General features: G+C 46.9%; 1 protein-coding gene across 2 annotated transcripts in view; it reads right to left on the bottom strand.

Annotated features, from left to right (window-relative positions):
- ACO2 (aconitase 2) overlaps nucleotides 1-17588 on the bottom strand; it is a 53264-nt gene that overhangs the window by 19106 nt on the left and 16570 nt on the right. For both annotated transcript variants that reach the window (XM_003989332.6, XM_045062436.1), the window contains exon 2: nucleotides 3367-3503. In XM_003989332.6, the coding sequence (XP_003989381.2) occupies nucleotides 3367-3503 (137 nt within the window). The remainder of the gene's footprint in view (nucleotides 1-3366; nucleotides 3504-17588) is intronic.

The following is a 17588-nucleotide window of genomic DNA, read 5'->3' as shown; positions in this document are numbered from 1 at the left end:
GCGGCCCCTGCCAGGCCTCAGGCGGCCTCCTCCTCACCAGCCTCCCCCGAGGCCGACTGAGCTCGGTGCAGGTCAGCCCTCAACCGCCCACCCTGAGGCTCCCTGGTGACACCCACACAACCTGGCTGCCCCGTGCCGCAGAGCAGCCTCCCCTCTGCCCGCCACAGCTGCCCTGGCTAGACCTCACACTCTGCCTCCCAGACCAGAGGCCTCCAGGGAAGGCGGTTAGCGTTCCCTTTCAGGGAAGGGGTGTAGCTGCACTCACACCCCACGAGCCAGGAAAGAAAAAAAGTATCAGACTAAGGAGTCAGAGGCCCTGGGTTTAGTCCTGACCCCAGTACTAAACCCACTGTGTAACCAGAAAAGCCACCGCTCTGCTCAAAGGGCTCGCCACCCCACCTCCGAAGTCCAGGGCCCGGCCTGGACCGAGGTAACAGCGCTCATTCGGCGCTTGTTTTTAAACAGCCTCACTGAGGTGTAACCGGCCTGTCATAAGCCGCGCACATTTAAAGGACACAATTTGGTAAGTCTTGACACAGTACATAGCTACACACCTGTGAAACTGTCACCACAGTCAAGACAATGAACACGTCTCCCAAGCAGCCAGTGACCTGCTTTCTGTCACCACAGACTCATTTTCTCACAGAACTTCCTCTTCCCTCAGCTCGGCTCTAAGCACCTCAATGGATGCGACACGTCGCAGCCTCGTAACACGGACGAGGGCACCGAAGCCCAGCGAGGTGAAGCAACCTGCCTCGGGTCGCGTGCTGGCGAGCAGCAGAGCCAGACCGCGAGGAGCCAAGCCGTGTGGCTCTGACGTCTGTGCTCTTTATTTACATAGATTTTTTTTTTTTTAACCTAATCTCTGCACCCAACATGGGGCTTGAACTCACAACCTCAAGTTCAAGGGTCACTCGCTCCACTGACTGAGCCAGCCAGGCGCCGCGTCCACACTCCTTACATTGCCCTATACCGTCCCTCTGTAACTAACGCCCGGAAACTCAGAACAGGGCCCAGCCTACAGGAAGTGTTCGAGTTCTATCATTACTGCCACTAGGACTCTGCTGGGAAAGCAGAGCAACTTCCTTCCGATGGCCTGGGTTCTAGCCCCCCATGTATCTAACCCTCAAGAGCAAGAGCTCCCTAAGGGGCTGGCTCTGTGGGCAACGGCAGAGCAAGTGGCAATTCTGAAAACCTCTACGGTTCTGCTGTCATGAGAACCTTGAATAAAAATAGCACTGGCCTGAGGTACAGCCTGCCCCGTTTTGTGGCAGCATCTCCGAGGCTGGTGTACGGGCAGTGACTCGCTGCGCAGAGCGCAGCCCCTCTTTCTGGGCCCCAGGGGAGATGAAAAATAGCACATGGGCTTTAAAACCAAAGACCTTGACAGCAAATGCCCAAAGTTGTACAAAAAAGCCTGACAGCGACAAAAACCTAAGGACATGTTCCGCACCACATTTCCTTAAGGATTAACTGAGGATGGCAAAGTGGGTCCTCTACGTCCATCTGTCCCTCTGCCATACTGGATGACAAAGACCTAGTTTCTCGAGAACAGAATTGAGCTCCTTCTGTCACGAACACAGGGTGGAGAAAGAGTTCCTCTGCAAGCCCCCGGCCTTCTAAATTTTTTTTTATATGTTTATTTATTTTTGAGACATAGAGAAAGAGAGAAACAGAGACAGAGACAGACACAGAATCCGAAGTGGGCTCTAGGCTCCAAGCTGTCAGCACAGAGTCTGATGTGGGACTCGAACTCACGAACCCCAAGATCATGACCTGATCTGAAGTTGGAAGCTTAACCGACTGAGCCACCCAAGCGCCCCAAGTCCCCTGGCCTTCTAAAACATTCTTACATTTTCATCCACTGATCTCTGTTTTGAATAGCCTCATTTCTAATAAGCTCCCAGGTGATGCTGATGCTGCTGACTCACAGACCACATTTTGAGGAACAGGGCCCACACCATCGGAAGGAATCAGGGCCCAGGTGTTGGTAGTTTTAAAAGCTTCCGAAGCGGGGAGCCCGGCTGGCTCGGTCGGTGGAGTGTGACTCTTGATCTCGGGACTGTGGGCTCAAGCCCCACGCTTGGCGTAGAGGTTACTTAAAAATAAAATCTTTAAAAAATAAATAAATAAAAGCTTCCAAGATGATTCTAATGCGCAGCCTAGACAAAACCCACAAGAATGCTAGAACAAACACTGGGAGGCAACAGAGCCAGACAGACCTGGCTTGAGTTTGGGTCCAACCACTCAATAGATGTATGACCTCAGACTGGGTATTTCCCTGACACTCGATTTCCTTATCTGCAAAATGGGGAGATGGATATAATAACAACCTGTAGGGGTTGTTGAGAAGAAAAGAAACGTATATGAAGTGCCTAGAACAAACTGCACACTCAAGCAGCCACTATTATTATAGTTATCCTTGATGACCATTAATCAGTTCTTACTATAATTAGGTGATGCCATGCGGGAGGCTGCTGGAGATAAAGACTATGACAGTCCCTACCCTTAAAACCAAAGTGAGGATACCAGTAAAGAGGAAGCAAAGTGGCAGCAGAGAGGGAGCGTGGGAGTACAGTTAGAGCATGGGCTGAGGGCAGGGAGACTCACTGTGTGACCCTGGGCAAGCTGCTTCTCCACCTGAGCCTGTTCCTCGGCTATAAATGGGTATATTCATATCTGTTCTCTCTTACTCCCAGGGTCACGGTCACCAGGTGGGCGAGCGCCCAGCCCTATCTACAGTTGTTCAAGCTCCAGGGGCAGTGCTGGTTGCAATGTACTACCAGCCCCACTCCCCATCCTCTCGTGGCATCATCCTTCCAGCACCAGCATCTGGCCCAGGACCTGGCACACAGGACAGCAGTGCGAAAATGGCTGCCATCTTACCAAACAAGGAAAGAGAGGCCCAGAAAAAAAGATATGCTCAAGACCCTCCCTGAGCTTTCTTCTGGGTCTCAAGCCTGAGCTCTCCTCTAGGACTACACACTGAAGAGGAAATACAGATATTTAGCCAGCCTCTGGGCCTGGTGGATCCCACAGGGCCAGCTCAGGGTCAGCAGTCCATCTTGGAAAAGGTGGCTGGGAGGTTCAGGCCACAATACCATAGAGTGTCTGAGACCTTCCCTGTGGCCCAAATCACCAGGCTTCTGGTAAGAGATCTTTCCTTGGCAGAGAAGGCCAAGGCCCACCACCAATCTGCAATGCCTTTCCCCAGCAGGGAACTTCGTACCCTAAAGGCCTTGATCCTACCACCATCACCGACCGTCCATTGCCAAGCACCTCCTGTGCTGCCTGAAAGGGGCAAGAAGCACAAACAGCCCTGTGGCGGTCTCTACAGCTCCCCCATCGCACCCCCCGCAGCCTTACCTTTTGCGAACAATGTCAATGTTCTTCTCTAGCAGGTCATAGCGGATGTACTCATTGGGCTCAAAGTGGCTCATGGCCACCTTGGCCCGTTGGCACAAGACTGAGGCCACATGGTACTGCCGCACACCCAGGGCTTTCTGCAAGAAGAAAGACAAGAGCAACTGTCAATGGAGTATTTAGGGTGGCCCGCCCCAGAGGACAGCTCAGTGTGGTGAAGAGAGCAAGGAAGTATCAAGAGCTCACCAGTGACTGTGGCCTCCATGTCCTCCTCTGAGACAGAGGATGATACAGCAGCCACGGGAACAGAGCCCGTGGCAGGAGAGAGTGCAAGGGATTTGCAGTCAGAATTGCTGGGATCAAAGTCAAGTTCTATCAACTTAAGAAAATCCCCCATCATCTGAGCCCCAGAGGAGACGGGCACTGGGGCTGTAACTGGCCACGGTGATCACACAGGGCTACCGGGATGGTTAGATATGAACGTATGTGAAAGTCCTAACGAGGCTGTAAAGCACTGTCCAAATCATAGCTATTACTCTCCTGAACAATACGTTCCTTGAGGGTTGGGGTCAAGCCTTATTTATTTCTGTGTCTGGACTATACTTGACACATAACAGAGATTCGATGAGTAATTATCGAATGGATGGAAAAATGAGGAAAACCCTGTGCATGAGCTTCGGATGTTTCCTTAATCCCTTCAAAAGGTGGTCCCCTTGAATGTGCAGAGGACTGACTTCCTTCTAATGGCCAGAATGGGGCATAAGTGAGGCTATGTGGCCTCCAAGACTGGTCATAAAAGGACAGCTTCTGCCTAGCCCTCTCTCTGGTTGCTTTAGGAAAAGACAGTTACCATGTCGCTAAGACACTGAAACAGTGCTGGGAGAGGCCCACTTAGAGAGGATTTGAGGCTTCTTGCCAATAACCAACACCATCTCCCACGAGAGTGCTGTAGCCCAAGGCCACGCCTTCAGGTAACTGCGGCCCTGACCAAAGTCTGGATTGCAATTTCTTGAGTGACCCCAAGCTAGAACCACCCTGACAAGCCACTCCCAAATTCCTGGTCCACAGAAATTGTGAGAGAGAATGTTTATTGTTGTTCTAAGCCTTTAAGTGTAGGGGCAATCTGTTCTGCAGTAACAAGATAAATGACTGTTATGCTGGGGTCTGTTAATTTTAAACTGTGACAACCTTCACAGGGTACACTGTGATCAGAGGAGAATAAAGGAACCCAAAAAAATGACACAGGGAAAGGAATGGCTGCTTCCTTTCCAGGTGATGCTCCCTGTCTAGAGCAGAGGATCATACCAAGGCAAAACTCAAGCCACTACCCGAGGCCCCCTTTCTTTGTGTCACCAAAATCTTGAAATCCAAACTCTACCAACCCCGGCCCCTGAACCAGTACAAGGGCACAGCTCAAGCCACTCATTAGTGACAGCCAACAGCACCCCAACCACCACCCACCTGCCCACCCTTGCCCTCCAGCAGGGGATCCTCACGATCTGCCCCACGCGGTAACCGATGACACATCAAAGGACTTTCAACAGCCAGGGCCTGGGATGAATGGCATACCGTGGCCACAGCTCTGACCACAGCTACGACAGCGGGGGCCCCAGTGCAAGGCGGGAGGATGGGGAAACCAGAGCCTCAGTCAGGTGGCCACTTACTATCGAGTCACCTCGGTCAATTTACCCTAAGCACTTGTTTCCTCACAGAGCTACTGTGGGGATTAGGAGAGGTTACATAAAGTACTTGGCACAGTTTCTATTACCCCTTGTAAGAGAAACCATACAAGCTGCTCTGCAACTTGCTTTTCCTATTTACCAATACACCTTACACGTCTTTCCAATGTCCATATACAGATCCTTCTTTTTGTAAACGAACTATCTTAAGCTTAAGTTTCCCTAGAAATAAAAATAAATGTAATAAGATGGGCGCCTGGATGGCTCAGTCGGTTAAGAGTCTAACTCTTGATTTTGGCTCAGGTCATGATCCCACGGTTTGCGCGACTGAGCCCCAAGTCAGGCTCTGTATTGACAGCATAGTATGCTTGGGATTCCATCTCTCCCTTTGTGCCCCTCCCCTGCTTGTGCGTGTGCACACACTCTCTCTCTCAAAATAAATAAACTTTAAAAAATAAATTAAAAAATAAATGTAACAACAGCCAGCGTCTGGCCCAGTAGGCAAAACAATTAGCTGTCATCATAGTGTAGAGAAAAGGTAAAGTCCCAAATTCTCTATAGCAAGGGAACACTTAAGCAATCCACAGACGTACATCAATATCCGAAAAAGAGGCTTGGGGCGCCTGCATGGCTCAGTCGGTTGAGCATCCAACTTCAGCTCAGGTCACCATCTCGCAGTTTGTGGGTTCGAGCCCCACCTTGGGCTCACAGAGCCCACTTTGGATCCTCTGTCCTCTCCCCTCCCCCATTCAGTCTCTCAAAAATATAAAACAATTAAAAAATAAAATTAAATAAAAAACAGGTTTAAGAAAAATGCTGACCGGGGGGGAGAAAGGACAACATAGTATGCTCTTATACAGAATACAACTTATGGGTAAGAGAAAAACGTTTATTGACGCCCAGTGATGCCAGCACTGTGCTGCACTTTGCGTTGTGTTACATCACCTCAGCCTCACAGCCATCCAGTGAAGTGGCTCCTGTGATTAGTCCATTTTCCAAGTGAGGAAATTGAGGCTTGCAAGAAGCGACCAAGGCCACAGCATAGCAAGTAGGACTCGCATCCAGTCTGACTGACCCACTTACCTGCCGTGGCCCCAGGCAAGTTATATAACTCCCTAAGCCTTCCCTCCAAAATGCAGATAAACTCTGTTGTTCATAACAGATGAAATCATTGCGTGCTCAATCCTTGATCACGAAGTGCTGTGCTTTCCAAACATCTGTGCACAACAGCCAGCACCGGCCAACAGGACTTCGTGCCATGACAGACATGTTTTAGATCCACACGACCAATACACTGGCCACTAGCCATGTGGCTGCGGAGCACGTGAAGTGTGGTGAGGAGCGGAGTTTTTAATGTTATTCCATTTTAACTTAAAATGAAGTTGCTACATGGTATGGCTCAGGTTTAGACACTAATAAGAAGGGAAAACATTTTTAGGAAGCCCCCAACAACTTACATGTTCGTTAAGCTCCCCCGCTTTAAAGAATTTTACTTATTTATTTGAAATGTTTATTTATTATTTTGAGAAAAAAGTGGGGCAGAGAGAGAAGGAGACAGAATCCCAAGCTGGCTCCATGCTGTCAGCGCAGAGCCTGATGCGCGGCTCAACCCCACAAACTGTGAGATCATGACCTGAGCCAAAATCAAGAGTCAGATGCTCAACCGACTGAACCATCCAGGTGCCATTTTTTCTTTCTTCATTATTTATTTTTTAAATTAAATTTAATTTATTGAGGAGGGAAGGGGCAGAGGGGGAGAGAGAGAATCTCAAGCAGGCTCCATGATCAGCGCAGAGCCTGATGCAGGGCCTGATCCCACAACCCTGAATCATGACCTGAGAGCCGAAACCAAGAGTTGGACGCTCAACCAACTGAGCCACCAAGGCACCCCTTATTATTTATTTTATTTTAGAAAGAGAGAGGGAAAGCACAAGTGGGGGAGAAAAGCAGAGGGAGAAGAGAGAGAGAGAATCTTAAGCTCAGCACGGAGCCCAAAGCAGGGCTCAATCCCACGACCCTGGGATCATGACCTGAGCCGAAATCAAGAGTCGGACACTCGACCGACAGCCACTCAGGCGCTCCAAGACCCTTTTTCTATAAAGGCACTCTTACGCTTTTAAGTTCGGAGCACCACCCCCATACACCTCCCCACACCAGTGCATCATCCTGTACAACCACCCAACCCATTTCTGAATAATTTGAGAATATTCTCCTGCACACTCAGCCTCCCTGCGCAGTCTGCTTTTCGGCTGGGGTCCACCCCTGGGGACCCAACCTCTCTTCCTCAGGACAGCTCCCAGGCCTCAGATGCATCAGAACCTCCTGAGTCTGTTAAAAATACATAATCCTAAACCCTTCCCACATCAATGACTCAGTCTCCAGGGGTGGGGTCCCTCACCTACTTGAAGTCGGCCATGCCCTGTCATCTTCTCTAAAATCTCACCTTGGCCAAGGGCAGCCCAGAGTTTTTTTCAACTGATCCTTTCCACGGCAAGTTTCCAAATTCTGCAACAGCCCAACCATATCCTGTGCTGAGAGCAAAGGGCTCATCACCTCCTTTGCTGAAGGCTGTCATCAGCCCAGGACAGCCCACCTCACTGCTGACACACATATCGCTTCCAGACACCCTAACACCTCAACAGCCGTCTTCCTCATTGACTGCTCTTCAGCCATGCTGCACTTGTAGACTTGGTTTTTTCTTTTTCGTGTTTATTTATTTTTGAGAGAGAGAATGTAGGTGAGGGAGGGGCAAAGAGAGAGGGGACAGAGGATCCCAAGCGGGCTCTGGGCTGACAGCAGACAGCCGAAATCAGATGTTTAACTGAGCCACCCAGGTGCCCCTACAGACTTGGTTTTCTGTGCAAAGCTCTACCCCCATCTTGATTTAATTTCATCATCAGTTTCTGTCCGCCTCTAGCCCCTGCAGTCTACAGGAGTCCTGGTCAGTCACCCCGTGTCCTGACAGGCTGGCCCTCCCAGAGTGTGTCAGCCACAAACACAGCACAATTCCCAGGTTGCTCATCCAAGCCTCAACACCAGTGTGACCCATTCCAGGCCAGGCTCCCCAGGACACATGTTTGGTCAGGTCAACGGTGGTCTATTTAACAACACTCCTGAGGTGCAGGTCCTTCCTCAACTGCAACAGTCACCCAACTATATATATATGTTTTTTTAAGTAGACTCCACGCCCCATGTGGGGCTTGAACTCATGACTGGAGATTAAGTCACCTGTCCACCAACTGAGCCAGTCAGGCACCCCAATACCCAAGTAGGCGAACTGTCACTAAGGCCTTGCTTGTTTTGTAGTTAGAGACAGCCTGGCTGACCTGTTGAATTCCCTGCAGAAATCAGTACTCGCTCTCACCAATCTATCTGCTAATCCCAACAAAAAGTGAAAGATGTTCGATTTGCTGTGAGACCTTACACAATTCACTTCATCCCTCCAGGCCTTAGGTATTCACATAGAACCTGAAATCTCAGCCTTGCTCCCTGCTTCACAGCAGGGCTGGGAGAGGCTGACGTGCATGAAATGTCACGTGTAAACTCTGGAGAGCCCAGCCACCTTAATACGCTGATCCCAGAGGCTGACTTCAAAGGCAAGGACATCATGTATAACTCATTCATGAGCCCCACAAATCTCATATGTAAAATGAAGATTAGGCCAAGGGTGACCACCCCCCCTCCAATGAGAACAAAAACAGCTGTTACTTATTAAGCACCTGCTCTGTGCCAAGCACTTTTTGTGCCTAATTTTGAATTCCTGTAACAACAGTGCCAGGTAATTGTTATTCCGGTCTCACAGATGTGGGAACCAAAGACCACGGAAGTCACATACCGCTAAGTGGTAAGCAGTGAATCCGGGACGCAACTTCAGGTCTCTCTTTTCGAGATGGGTCAGTTCCCCTGGATTCTGCTACTCTCTCGCCTCTCATAGCCCACCCGTTCTCACTGAAGGTGGCGTGGTGTGATGGTTTGTTCGGATTGAAGTTCTGTACTCAGATTGCTCAACCCTGCACCACCACTACGCGGCTACAGCCCTGGACAAGTTCTTTAGCCTTCTCAAGCCTTAGTTTCTCCATAGAGAAAATAAAACTTCACAGTGTTATTATGAAATAAAATAATCTACATCAAATTCTTGGCACAGAGCCTGTTCACATAATGCACATAATCACATAATACATGATTCACATGTTATTTTCCTTCGTAGAGGAGACAGAAGAAATTAGATGCCACGTTGTGTTCCTTCTCTGGACACTGGCAGAAGCAACGGGTCTCTTCTTTTGCTTACTACAAACACAGCTTTAAAGACTCTTTTCACTGATGAACATTTTTCAGAAGACTTAGCTCATCTGGGCCTTTGGCATTCCAGACCCTCTTCTGATGTATCCCAGTGGTGGTAGAATTTCTCCTTGGTTATTTGCCCTCAAACTATGACCAACTTATTCTAAAAATCTAAGCTGATGTCTTTAGGTGCAGATCTTCCTTCTCTCCTTCAGGGGACCTGCAATTTGTTAGAATTTAGAATTTATCTAGGAAAGCATTTCATCCCTCTGAAATCCTTCCTGCTTATGGGGTCCTGGCAGTGGGAAATCATCTATTTGGTCTCTCAATAATTCAAAATTTGCCTTCCTCAAAGGTACCAAACATGTTGAACTTCGCTGGGCAGTAAAACTTCTAGAGGTATCAGCCACAGGGCCTTTGCACATGCTGTTTATTCTGCTCAGAAGGTTCTCTGCCTACCCTCATTCCCAATCTGCTCTTTGTCTAGGTCACTCCCATTGATCCTTCAAAGTTCCAAATAAACAGGGAATTCTTCCTGAACTCCCAGCCCAGCCAAAGCCTCCTATTTTTTATGCCCACTTACTACTTCTTGACATTCATTTGTGAGATGGTATCTGTCTCCACTAGTTTGGCAGTTCCACTAAGGAGGGATTGTGTCTATTCATAACAAATTCCCCATTCCTGAACACTAGGTCTGATACATAGGAGGTGCTACATAAATATCAATTAAACCAACGAATGTTGCCTCTGCTTGACTAACTAGCCCTTCTGTATTGAGGAGGGGTAAATACAGAGCAGGTTGGGTTAACTTTGTGAGAGCAAACAGTTAACAAGACAAATCAATAATTTACCAGTCTCAGATGCTTTTGGTTACAGTATAAACAGGTTCAACATTTTTGAAAGACAATTAGGCAATACCTATTAAAATGTAAAATATCTGTACACTCTAACCAGCTTTCCTGCTTCCAGGAAGCTGGCTCACAAAAATGCTCACATAAACAAGCACTGACACAGGCAAGGACGTTCTCTGCAGCACTGTTTTTAAGAGAACAACCCTATTGTCCAAAAATAGGGCAGTAACTGAATAAATTCTGGCTCATCCACCAAGGAATGCCATCTTACAGCTGTTTAAAAAGGTTTGCTCAGGGGGCACCTGGGTGGCTTAGTTGAGCACCTGACTTTGGCTCAGGTCATGGTCTCGCGGTTCATGAGTTCAAGGCCTGTGTTGGGCTCTGTGCTGACAGCTTGGAGTCTGGAGCCTGCTTTGGATTCTGTGTTGCCTTCTCTCTCTGCCCCTCCCCCGCTTGCACTCTGTCTCTAAAATAAACATTTAAAAAGTAAATAAACATTAAAAAAACAAAACAAAACAAAACAAAAAAACAAGACTGGCTCAGGGGCGCCTGGGTGGCTCAGTGGGTTCAGCATCTGACTTTGGCTCAGGTTATAATCTCACGGTTGGTGGGTTCAAGCCCCTGTGTTGGGCTCTGTGCTGACAGCTCAGAGCCTGGAGCCTGCTTCAGATTCTGGGTCTCCCTCTCTCTGCTCCTTCCATGCTTGTGCTCTGTCTCTCAAAAATAAACATTAAAAAATATATAAAAAATTTTTAAAAGGCAGGCTTAGATGAAAGAACGTCTGACTCTTGATCTCAGATGCTTGAATTCAAGCCCCATGGTAGGTGTAGAGATTACTTTAAATAAATGAAAACTTAAAAAAAAAAAATTAGATAGAGGTGGTGGTCCCACAACACTGTTAATGCAATTAATGCCACTGAATTGAACACTGAAAAATGGTTAAAATGTCAACATGTTACATATATTTTACCATAATTAAAAAAAAAAAAAAAAAGAGGGTAGATCTAACATTACTGGCGGAGAAAAACTTCCGTGGCACATTCAGTGAAAACAGTAAGTAGTAAGATAGCATTATGAGCTTATTTCTATATAATAATTAATAGTTCACACATGTAAATGTATAAATATATTTAAAAATGAAATGACAGGGATTAATTGTGCATAGCAGTTATCTCTAGGGATTAGGATTTTGGACACGTTTACTTTCTACGCCAAGTATTTCTGTAACTTTTAAATGTTACAGGATATATAAGAGTTCCTTTTGTAACCAGGAAAAAAAAGAACGAACAAGATATGTGCAGAAAGCATGGTGGCTGTGGAGTGGTCGAGCACAATCATTTACTGGCAATTTGACAATCAACAGTGCTCTGGGTTTGTTTGGTTTTTCCTCCCCAATGGTGCAAACTCTTCATTTCAGCAAGTTAATTTACAGGAATTTATCATTAATAAGGAAAATGGAAAAAAATGTATCTTTCTATTAGAGGGACCTGGTTACCACCATTATCTTTTTCTTTCTTTTTTTTTAATGTTTTTATTTATTTTGGTGAGAGAGACAGAGTACGAGCAGTGGAGGGGTAAAGAGAGAAGGAGACACAGAATCTGAAGCGGGCTCCAGGCTCTGAGCTGTCAGCACAGAGCCCAACCCGGGGCTTGAACTCACAAACCGTGAGATCATGACCTGAGCCGAAGTTTGATGGTTAATCAACTGAGCCACCCAGGCACCCCTGGTTACCGCCATTATCTTAAGCCACAGATCAAACTCAGCATCACCAACAGCAAGACTACCTGACACTCATGCCCCTGATGGGAAAGCATCACCTATGAAGAATTCTTGTTGGAGTGCCTGGCTGGCTCAGTCAATGGAGCATGTGATGCTTAATTATGGGGTCATGAGTTCGAGCCCCAGGTTAGGGGTAGGGCTTACTTAAAAAAAAAAAAAAGTGGGGGGGCACCTGGTGGCTCAGTCAGTTAAGTGTCCGACTTCAGCTCAGGTCACGATATCGTAGTTGGTGGGTTCCAGCCCCCGCATCAGGCTCTGTGCTGACATCTCAGAGCCTGGAGCCTGCTTTGGATTCTGTGTCTCCCTCTCTCTCTGGCCCTCCCCCACTTGCGCTCTATCTCTGTCTCTCAAGAAAAGAATAAACGTTAAAAAAAAATTAAATGCTCAAAACCAAAGATAAACATTCTTGCAGACTCCTTGCTGTGGAGTAAAAGGAAATTGATCTTTTGGTAAAGCAGCTTGTCAATACGAAACCCACAGGAACATCCATATCCTCTGACCCAGCAATTCCATATCTGAAATTTTATCCTTGAGAAAGAATTCTAAATATGAAAATGATACTATATGCATCAAATAATTCAGTGCATTACTACTTATAGCTGCTAAAACTGAAAGCAACTTAACATGTATAATTTCCACTCAGTAGGAATGATGGTTTTAAGCACCAAATAGCAATAGGAAACTGTCTGTAATAATATGTGAAAAAGCAGGTTATAAGTTACATACACACTGACTACAATGCTATAAAACGAATGTTCACAGACCAAAAGGAAATACACTAACATCATAGAAAATGTTTGGGTTAAGGGGTGCCTGGCTGGCTCTGTCAGTTAAGCATCTGACTCTTGAGTTCAGCTCAGGTCACAATCTCGAGGTTCGTGGGATCAACCCCCATGTAGGGCTCCACGCTGTCAGCACGGAGCCTGCTTAGGATCCTCTCTCTCCTTCTCTCTCTCTGGCCCTCCACTACAGGCAGATGCTCACTCTCTCTCAAAAAAAATTAGATGAACTTTAAGAAAACAGGTTAAGATGGAAAATCATTTTCTCCTATAATTCCCCTAATTTGTATTAAGGTGATGTGTGGTTGAAAAGAGTTGACAGCAAGCTGTTTTCAGCTGGTGTAGAGAGAGCTGGAGTCCCCTAGTGTCACTGTATTTTTGTCCTTGAACGCCAATTTTGCAATCCAACATTCTGGTGAAGACAGCACACTCAGACACCCAAAGAGCCAGGGTATGTGTACCCCATGGGCCACTTCCCCATGTGCAGATTCAACAGTGAAAGCCCCCATGTGACAAGAGGGAACATTTAGGGCATGGGAGTCCACAGATCTGGCCTCCCAGCTCAGTCACTAGGTACCCTTATAGTAAAGTAATCCAGCCTTTCTGTGTGCCCCTTCCCATTTCTACGACATGGGAGAAGTGGATCATTCCAGCTGCATCAAAACCACCTGAGAGGTTTCATAAACACTCAGCTTCTAGGCCCTACCACACCCAGACCTCTCAATCAGAACCACCTGGAATGGAGCCTAAGCATCGGTAAAGACTGCCAGGTCACTCTTGATACTTCTATGTCTGGGAACCACTGGACTAGATGTCCTCCAGTTCTTTCCAGCTCAGAGAGTCTATAAATATTCCTCCCCAGCAAACAGGCTCTCAGATAAACTTGTGTATTCCCCAAAGGACCGGAGGAAAATGTAGCAATGTCAGAACAGATTTATCTGCACCAGGGAAGAAAACTCCCTGAGTTTAGGCTTTTCTGAATCAGCCATGGCCTTTGCCTTCGTTTACACACAGGCGAGGACACAGTGCTATGCGTACATGCACACGTAAAATGCACCCCAGTGTGGTGCCACACACGGCGCACTAGATTCAGAACACTACCTGCTTATTAGCAGGGCTTATTAGCCCCATTTCTGGGTTCTCCATTCTGTTCCATTGATCTGAGTGTCTGTTTTTGTGCCATAGAGAACTTCCAATTTTAAAAAATGAGTTACAAATGTCAGAGCCAAACAGCCATAAGGAAGGAATTGCTCACAATTGCCCTAGGCCTTTGCAGAGCATTATCAGGCTCTCTGCAGCATTCAGTCTGAGGTGCCAGAGGCACCCAAACCTCAGCCTGACCACTTGGTGCCTCTCTCCACACAGCTATCCTCCAGGAAAATGGGAAAAATGAAGACAACAAAGCAAGTTGGTTTTGTTTTTTTTTTTTAAGTCAAATCTACTAACTTTTTTGATGTTTTTATTTATTTCTGAGACAGAAAGCATGAGCTGGGGAGGGGCAGAGAGAGGGAGACAGGAACCAAAGCAGACTCTGCACTGACAGCAGAGAGCCCGATGCAGGGCTCGGATTCACAAGCCATGAGATCATGACCTGAGCCAAAGTCAGACACTTAGCTGACTGAGCCACCCAGGCACCCCCCAAATTTATTAAATTTAAAACACATCTTCTGTTCTGAACCATGCCTTCCTATACTTAACATTAGTGTTAAAAAGGCCCTTTCTTTTTAAGAAATGACGCTGATAAGGAAGGAAGGAAGGAAGGAAGGAAGGAAGGAAGGAAGGAAGGAAGGAAGGAAGGGAGGGAGGGAGGGAGGGAGGGAGGGAGGGAGGAAAGAAGCTGACAGTGGACAATGATTTGTGTGACATGCAGACAAGGGAGGTGTTTTTTCAGTATCCTTACTTGGAGAAATTCAACACCTGCAACCCCATGTTGATCCCCTCAATTCTGTGTGCACATTCTGGTGCTAGCATACAACTTTTCCAGAACACAATTGTCAGTGAGGGGCAGGTACAGTCACTAAAGAAGATACAAAGAAGAAATAGCTGGGATTTTAATTTTACCCTTAGAATCTCAGTAGCAGCCAAATTTGAGAAGTGATGAGCACTGCTGACCGGGGAAAAACCTCTGTCTTCACTGCCATTCTCTCCGTCCTCGCTCCCTCCTACCACCAAACCTTATTCATCTATTCATGCATCTGTCTATCCGTCAAATAGTTACTGAATGACTCTGGGTGCCAGGCACTATTCTAGGCATTGGGATACAGCAATGAACAAAATGATCCTCTTGGGACTTAGACGAAGACAGAGTGAGAGAAAGAGGAAAAAAAAAAAAAAGTAAAACCTCAATCAGACATTGATAAGTATCATGAAAGATAATGAAGCAGGAGCAAGGAGAAAAGAGCCAACATGGTGGGGGAGGTGCAGTTTAAAATAGGATAGTTGGGGGGCGCCTGGGTGGCTCAGTCAGTTGAGCATCCAACTTCGACTCAGGTCATGATCTTGCGGTCCATGAGTTTGGGCCCCACATTGGGCTCTGTGTTAACAGCTCAGAGCCTGGAGCCTGCTTCAAATTCTTTGTCTCCTTCTCTCTTTCTCTCTCACCTCTCCTCTCTCTCTCAAAAGTAAACATTAAAAAAAATTTTTTTTAATAAATAAATAAATAAATAGGGGCGCCTGGGTGGCTCAGTCGGTTAAGTGTCCGACTTCGGCTCAGGTCACGATCTCGCGGTCCGTGAGTTCGGGCCCCGCGTCGGGCTCTGGGCTGATGGCTCAGAGCCTGGAGCCTGCTTCCGATTCTGTGTCTCCTTCTCTCTCTGCCCCTCCCTCGTTCATGCTGTGTCTCTCTCTGTCTCAAAAATAAATAAACGTTAAAAAATAAATAAATAAATAAATAAATAAATAAATAAATAAAATAGGATAGTTGGTGGGTGCCTGGATGACTCAATCTGTTAAGCACCGGACTTTGGACTTCGGCTCAGGTCATGATCTCACGGTTTGTGGGCTCAAGCCCTGCATCAGGCTCTCTGCTTCCAGCACAGAGCCAGCTTTGGATCCTCTGTCTCCCTCTCACGGACCCTACCCAGCCCTCCCTCTCTCAAAAATAATAAACATTAAAAAAAATTTTTTTATAGGATAGCTGAGAAAGGCTTCCATTGAGAAAATGACACTGAACAATGACCTGACAAAAGGTACAAGCCAACCTACAGACTGAAAGAGCATTCCAGACAGAAAATCTGAGGATCCTCTAAAGTGAGGTGGCAACTGTTGTGTTCAAAGAACAGCAAGGAGAGGTATTTGTACACCTATACTGAGAACAGCATTGTTCACAACAGCCAAAATACAGAAGGAACCCAAGTGTCCACAATGGATGAACAGATAAATAAAGAAACTGTGATGCACACATACAATGGAATATCCCTTGAAAAGAACTCTGGGCGCCTGGCTGGCTCAGTTGGTGGAGCATGTGACTCTTGATCTCAGGGTTGGGAGTTTGAGCCCCACGTTAAGCATGCACACACTCCGTCTCGCTCTCTCTCAAAATAAACAAACACTAAAAAAATAATAATAAAAAAAAAAGATGATGGTGATTTGGACCAGAGTAAGAGTGACAGAGGCAGTGAGAAGGGGTTGGAGTCTGGATATATTCTGTAGGTAGTAACAATAAGATATGCCGACAAACCGGCCAAGGGGTGTGAGAGAAGAGTCAAGAATATCACTGAGGTTCTGGGCCCGAGCCACTTAAAGAATGGCGCTGCACGGGGCGCCTGGGTGGCGCAGTCTGAGGTGCCAGAGGCTGAAGTCCGACTTCAGCCAGGTCACGATCTCGCGGTCCGTGAGTTCGAGCCCCGCGTCAGGCTCTGGGCTGATGGCTCAGAGCCTGGAGCCTGTTCCCGATTCTGTGTCTCCCTCTCTCTCTGCCCCTCCCCCGTTCATGCTCTGTCTCTCTCTGTCCCCAAAATAAATAAATGTTGAAAAAAAAATTTAAAAAAAAAATGTTTAAAAAAAGAATGGCGCTGCTGTACACCGAACAGGAAAGGCGACAGGGAGAGCGGGCTTGAGGGTGAGGACACTTGGGTGGAGATGTCAAGTAGGCAGTTGGATTCTTATCCCAGCCCCCCTCCCTAGAACTCGGCTAATTAAACAGTTCATCTAGAATCACAGATTATCAGGTGAGCCCAGATCACCAAGTATTTTTTCTTCATTTGGCAGATGAAGAAATGAAAGCCCAAGGTCACATGCCTAGTTAACAGCAGTTAGGAGAACTCAAGCCACTTAAGCCTCAAGTCAAGCTTTTTCCACCATACTACTTCCCTAATTTAAACGAAGGTGTTACTGCTTCATGAAACAAATACTTATCAAGCCCCAGAACTTCTGCAGTGCTGTCTGAATTAATGAGATAAGCAAGATTGGCATAGTCCCTGCCCATGTTGAGTTTACAGTTTGGTGGAGAAGACAGATACCAAGTAATCACTCAAGGGACAATATAAGCAGCTATGTCAGAGAGGTGCTATGAAATTAAAGTTAATCAGCTGAAACAGTAGAAAGGTGGAGAACCTAAGCTAGACTGGGAGGATGGCTTCTCCCAAGAAAGTGATATTTTAATCTGAGAAATGAAACATTACAGGAGTTCGCCAGGCAAATCAGATGGGGTTTAGGAGAGGGAGTCCTAGCAAACTCGCAGGCCCAGAACAGCATGTGCAAAGGCCCCACGGCGGGAAAACACCTGTAACTGAAAGACAGAGAAAGACAGGTTGGCAGGAGCAAAGTGCGGCGGAAATGGCATAAAATAAGGGTAAGAGGTAAAAGGGAATCCGGAATCATGAGGGAACTTGTAGGGGTAGGAGAAAAGCACCCT

This window comes from Felis catus, chromosome B4, assembly GCF_018350175.1.
Source record: "Felis catus isolate Fca126 chromosome B4, F.catus_Fca126_mat1.0, whole genome shotgun sequence".
NCBI classification, from domain to species: Eukaryota; Metazoa; Chordata; class Mammalia; order Carnivora; family Felidae; genus Felis; species Felis catus.
The sequence above is the reverse complement of the archived record's forward strand: the minus strand, read 5'-3'. Positions and strand labels throughout refer to the sequence as shown.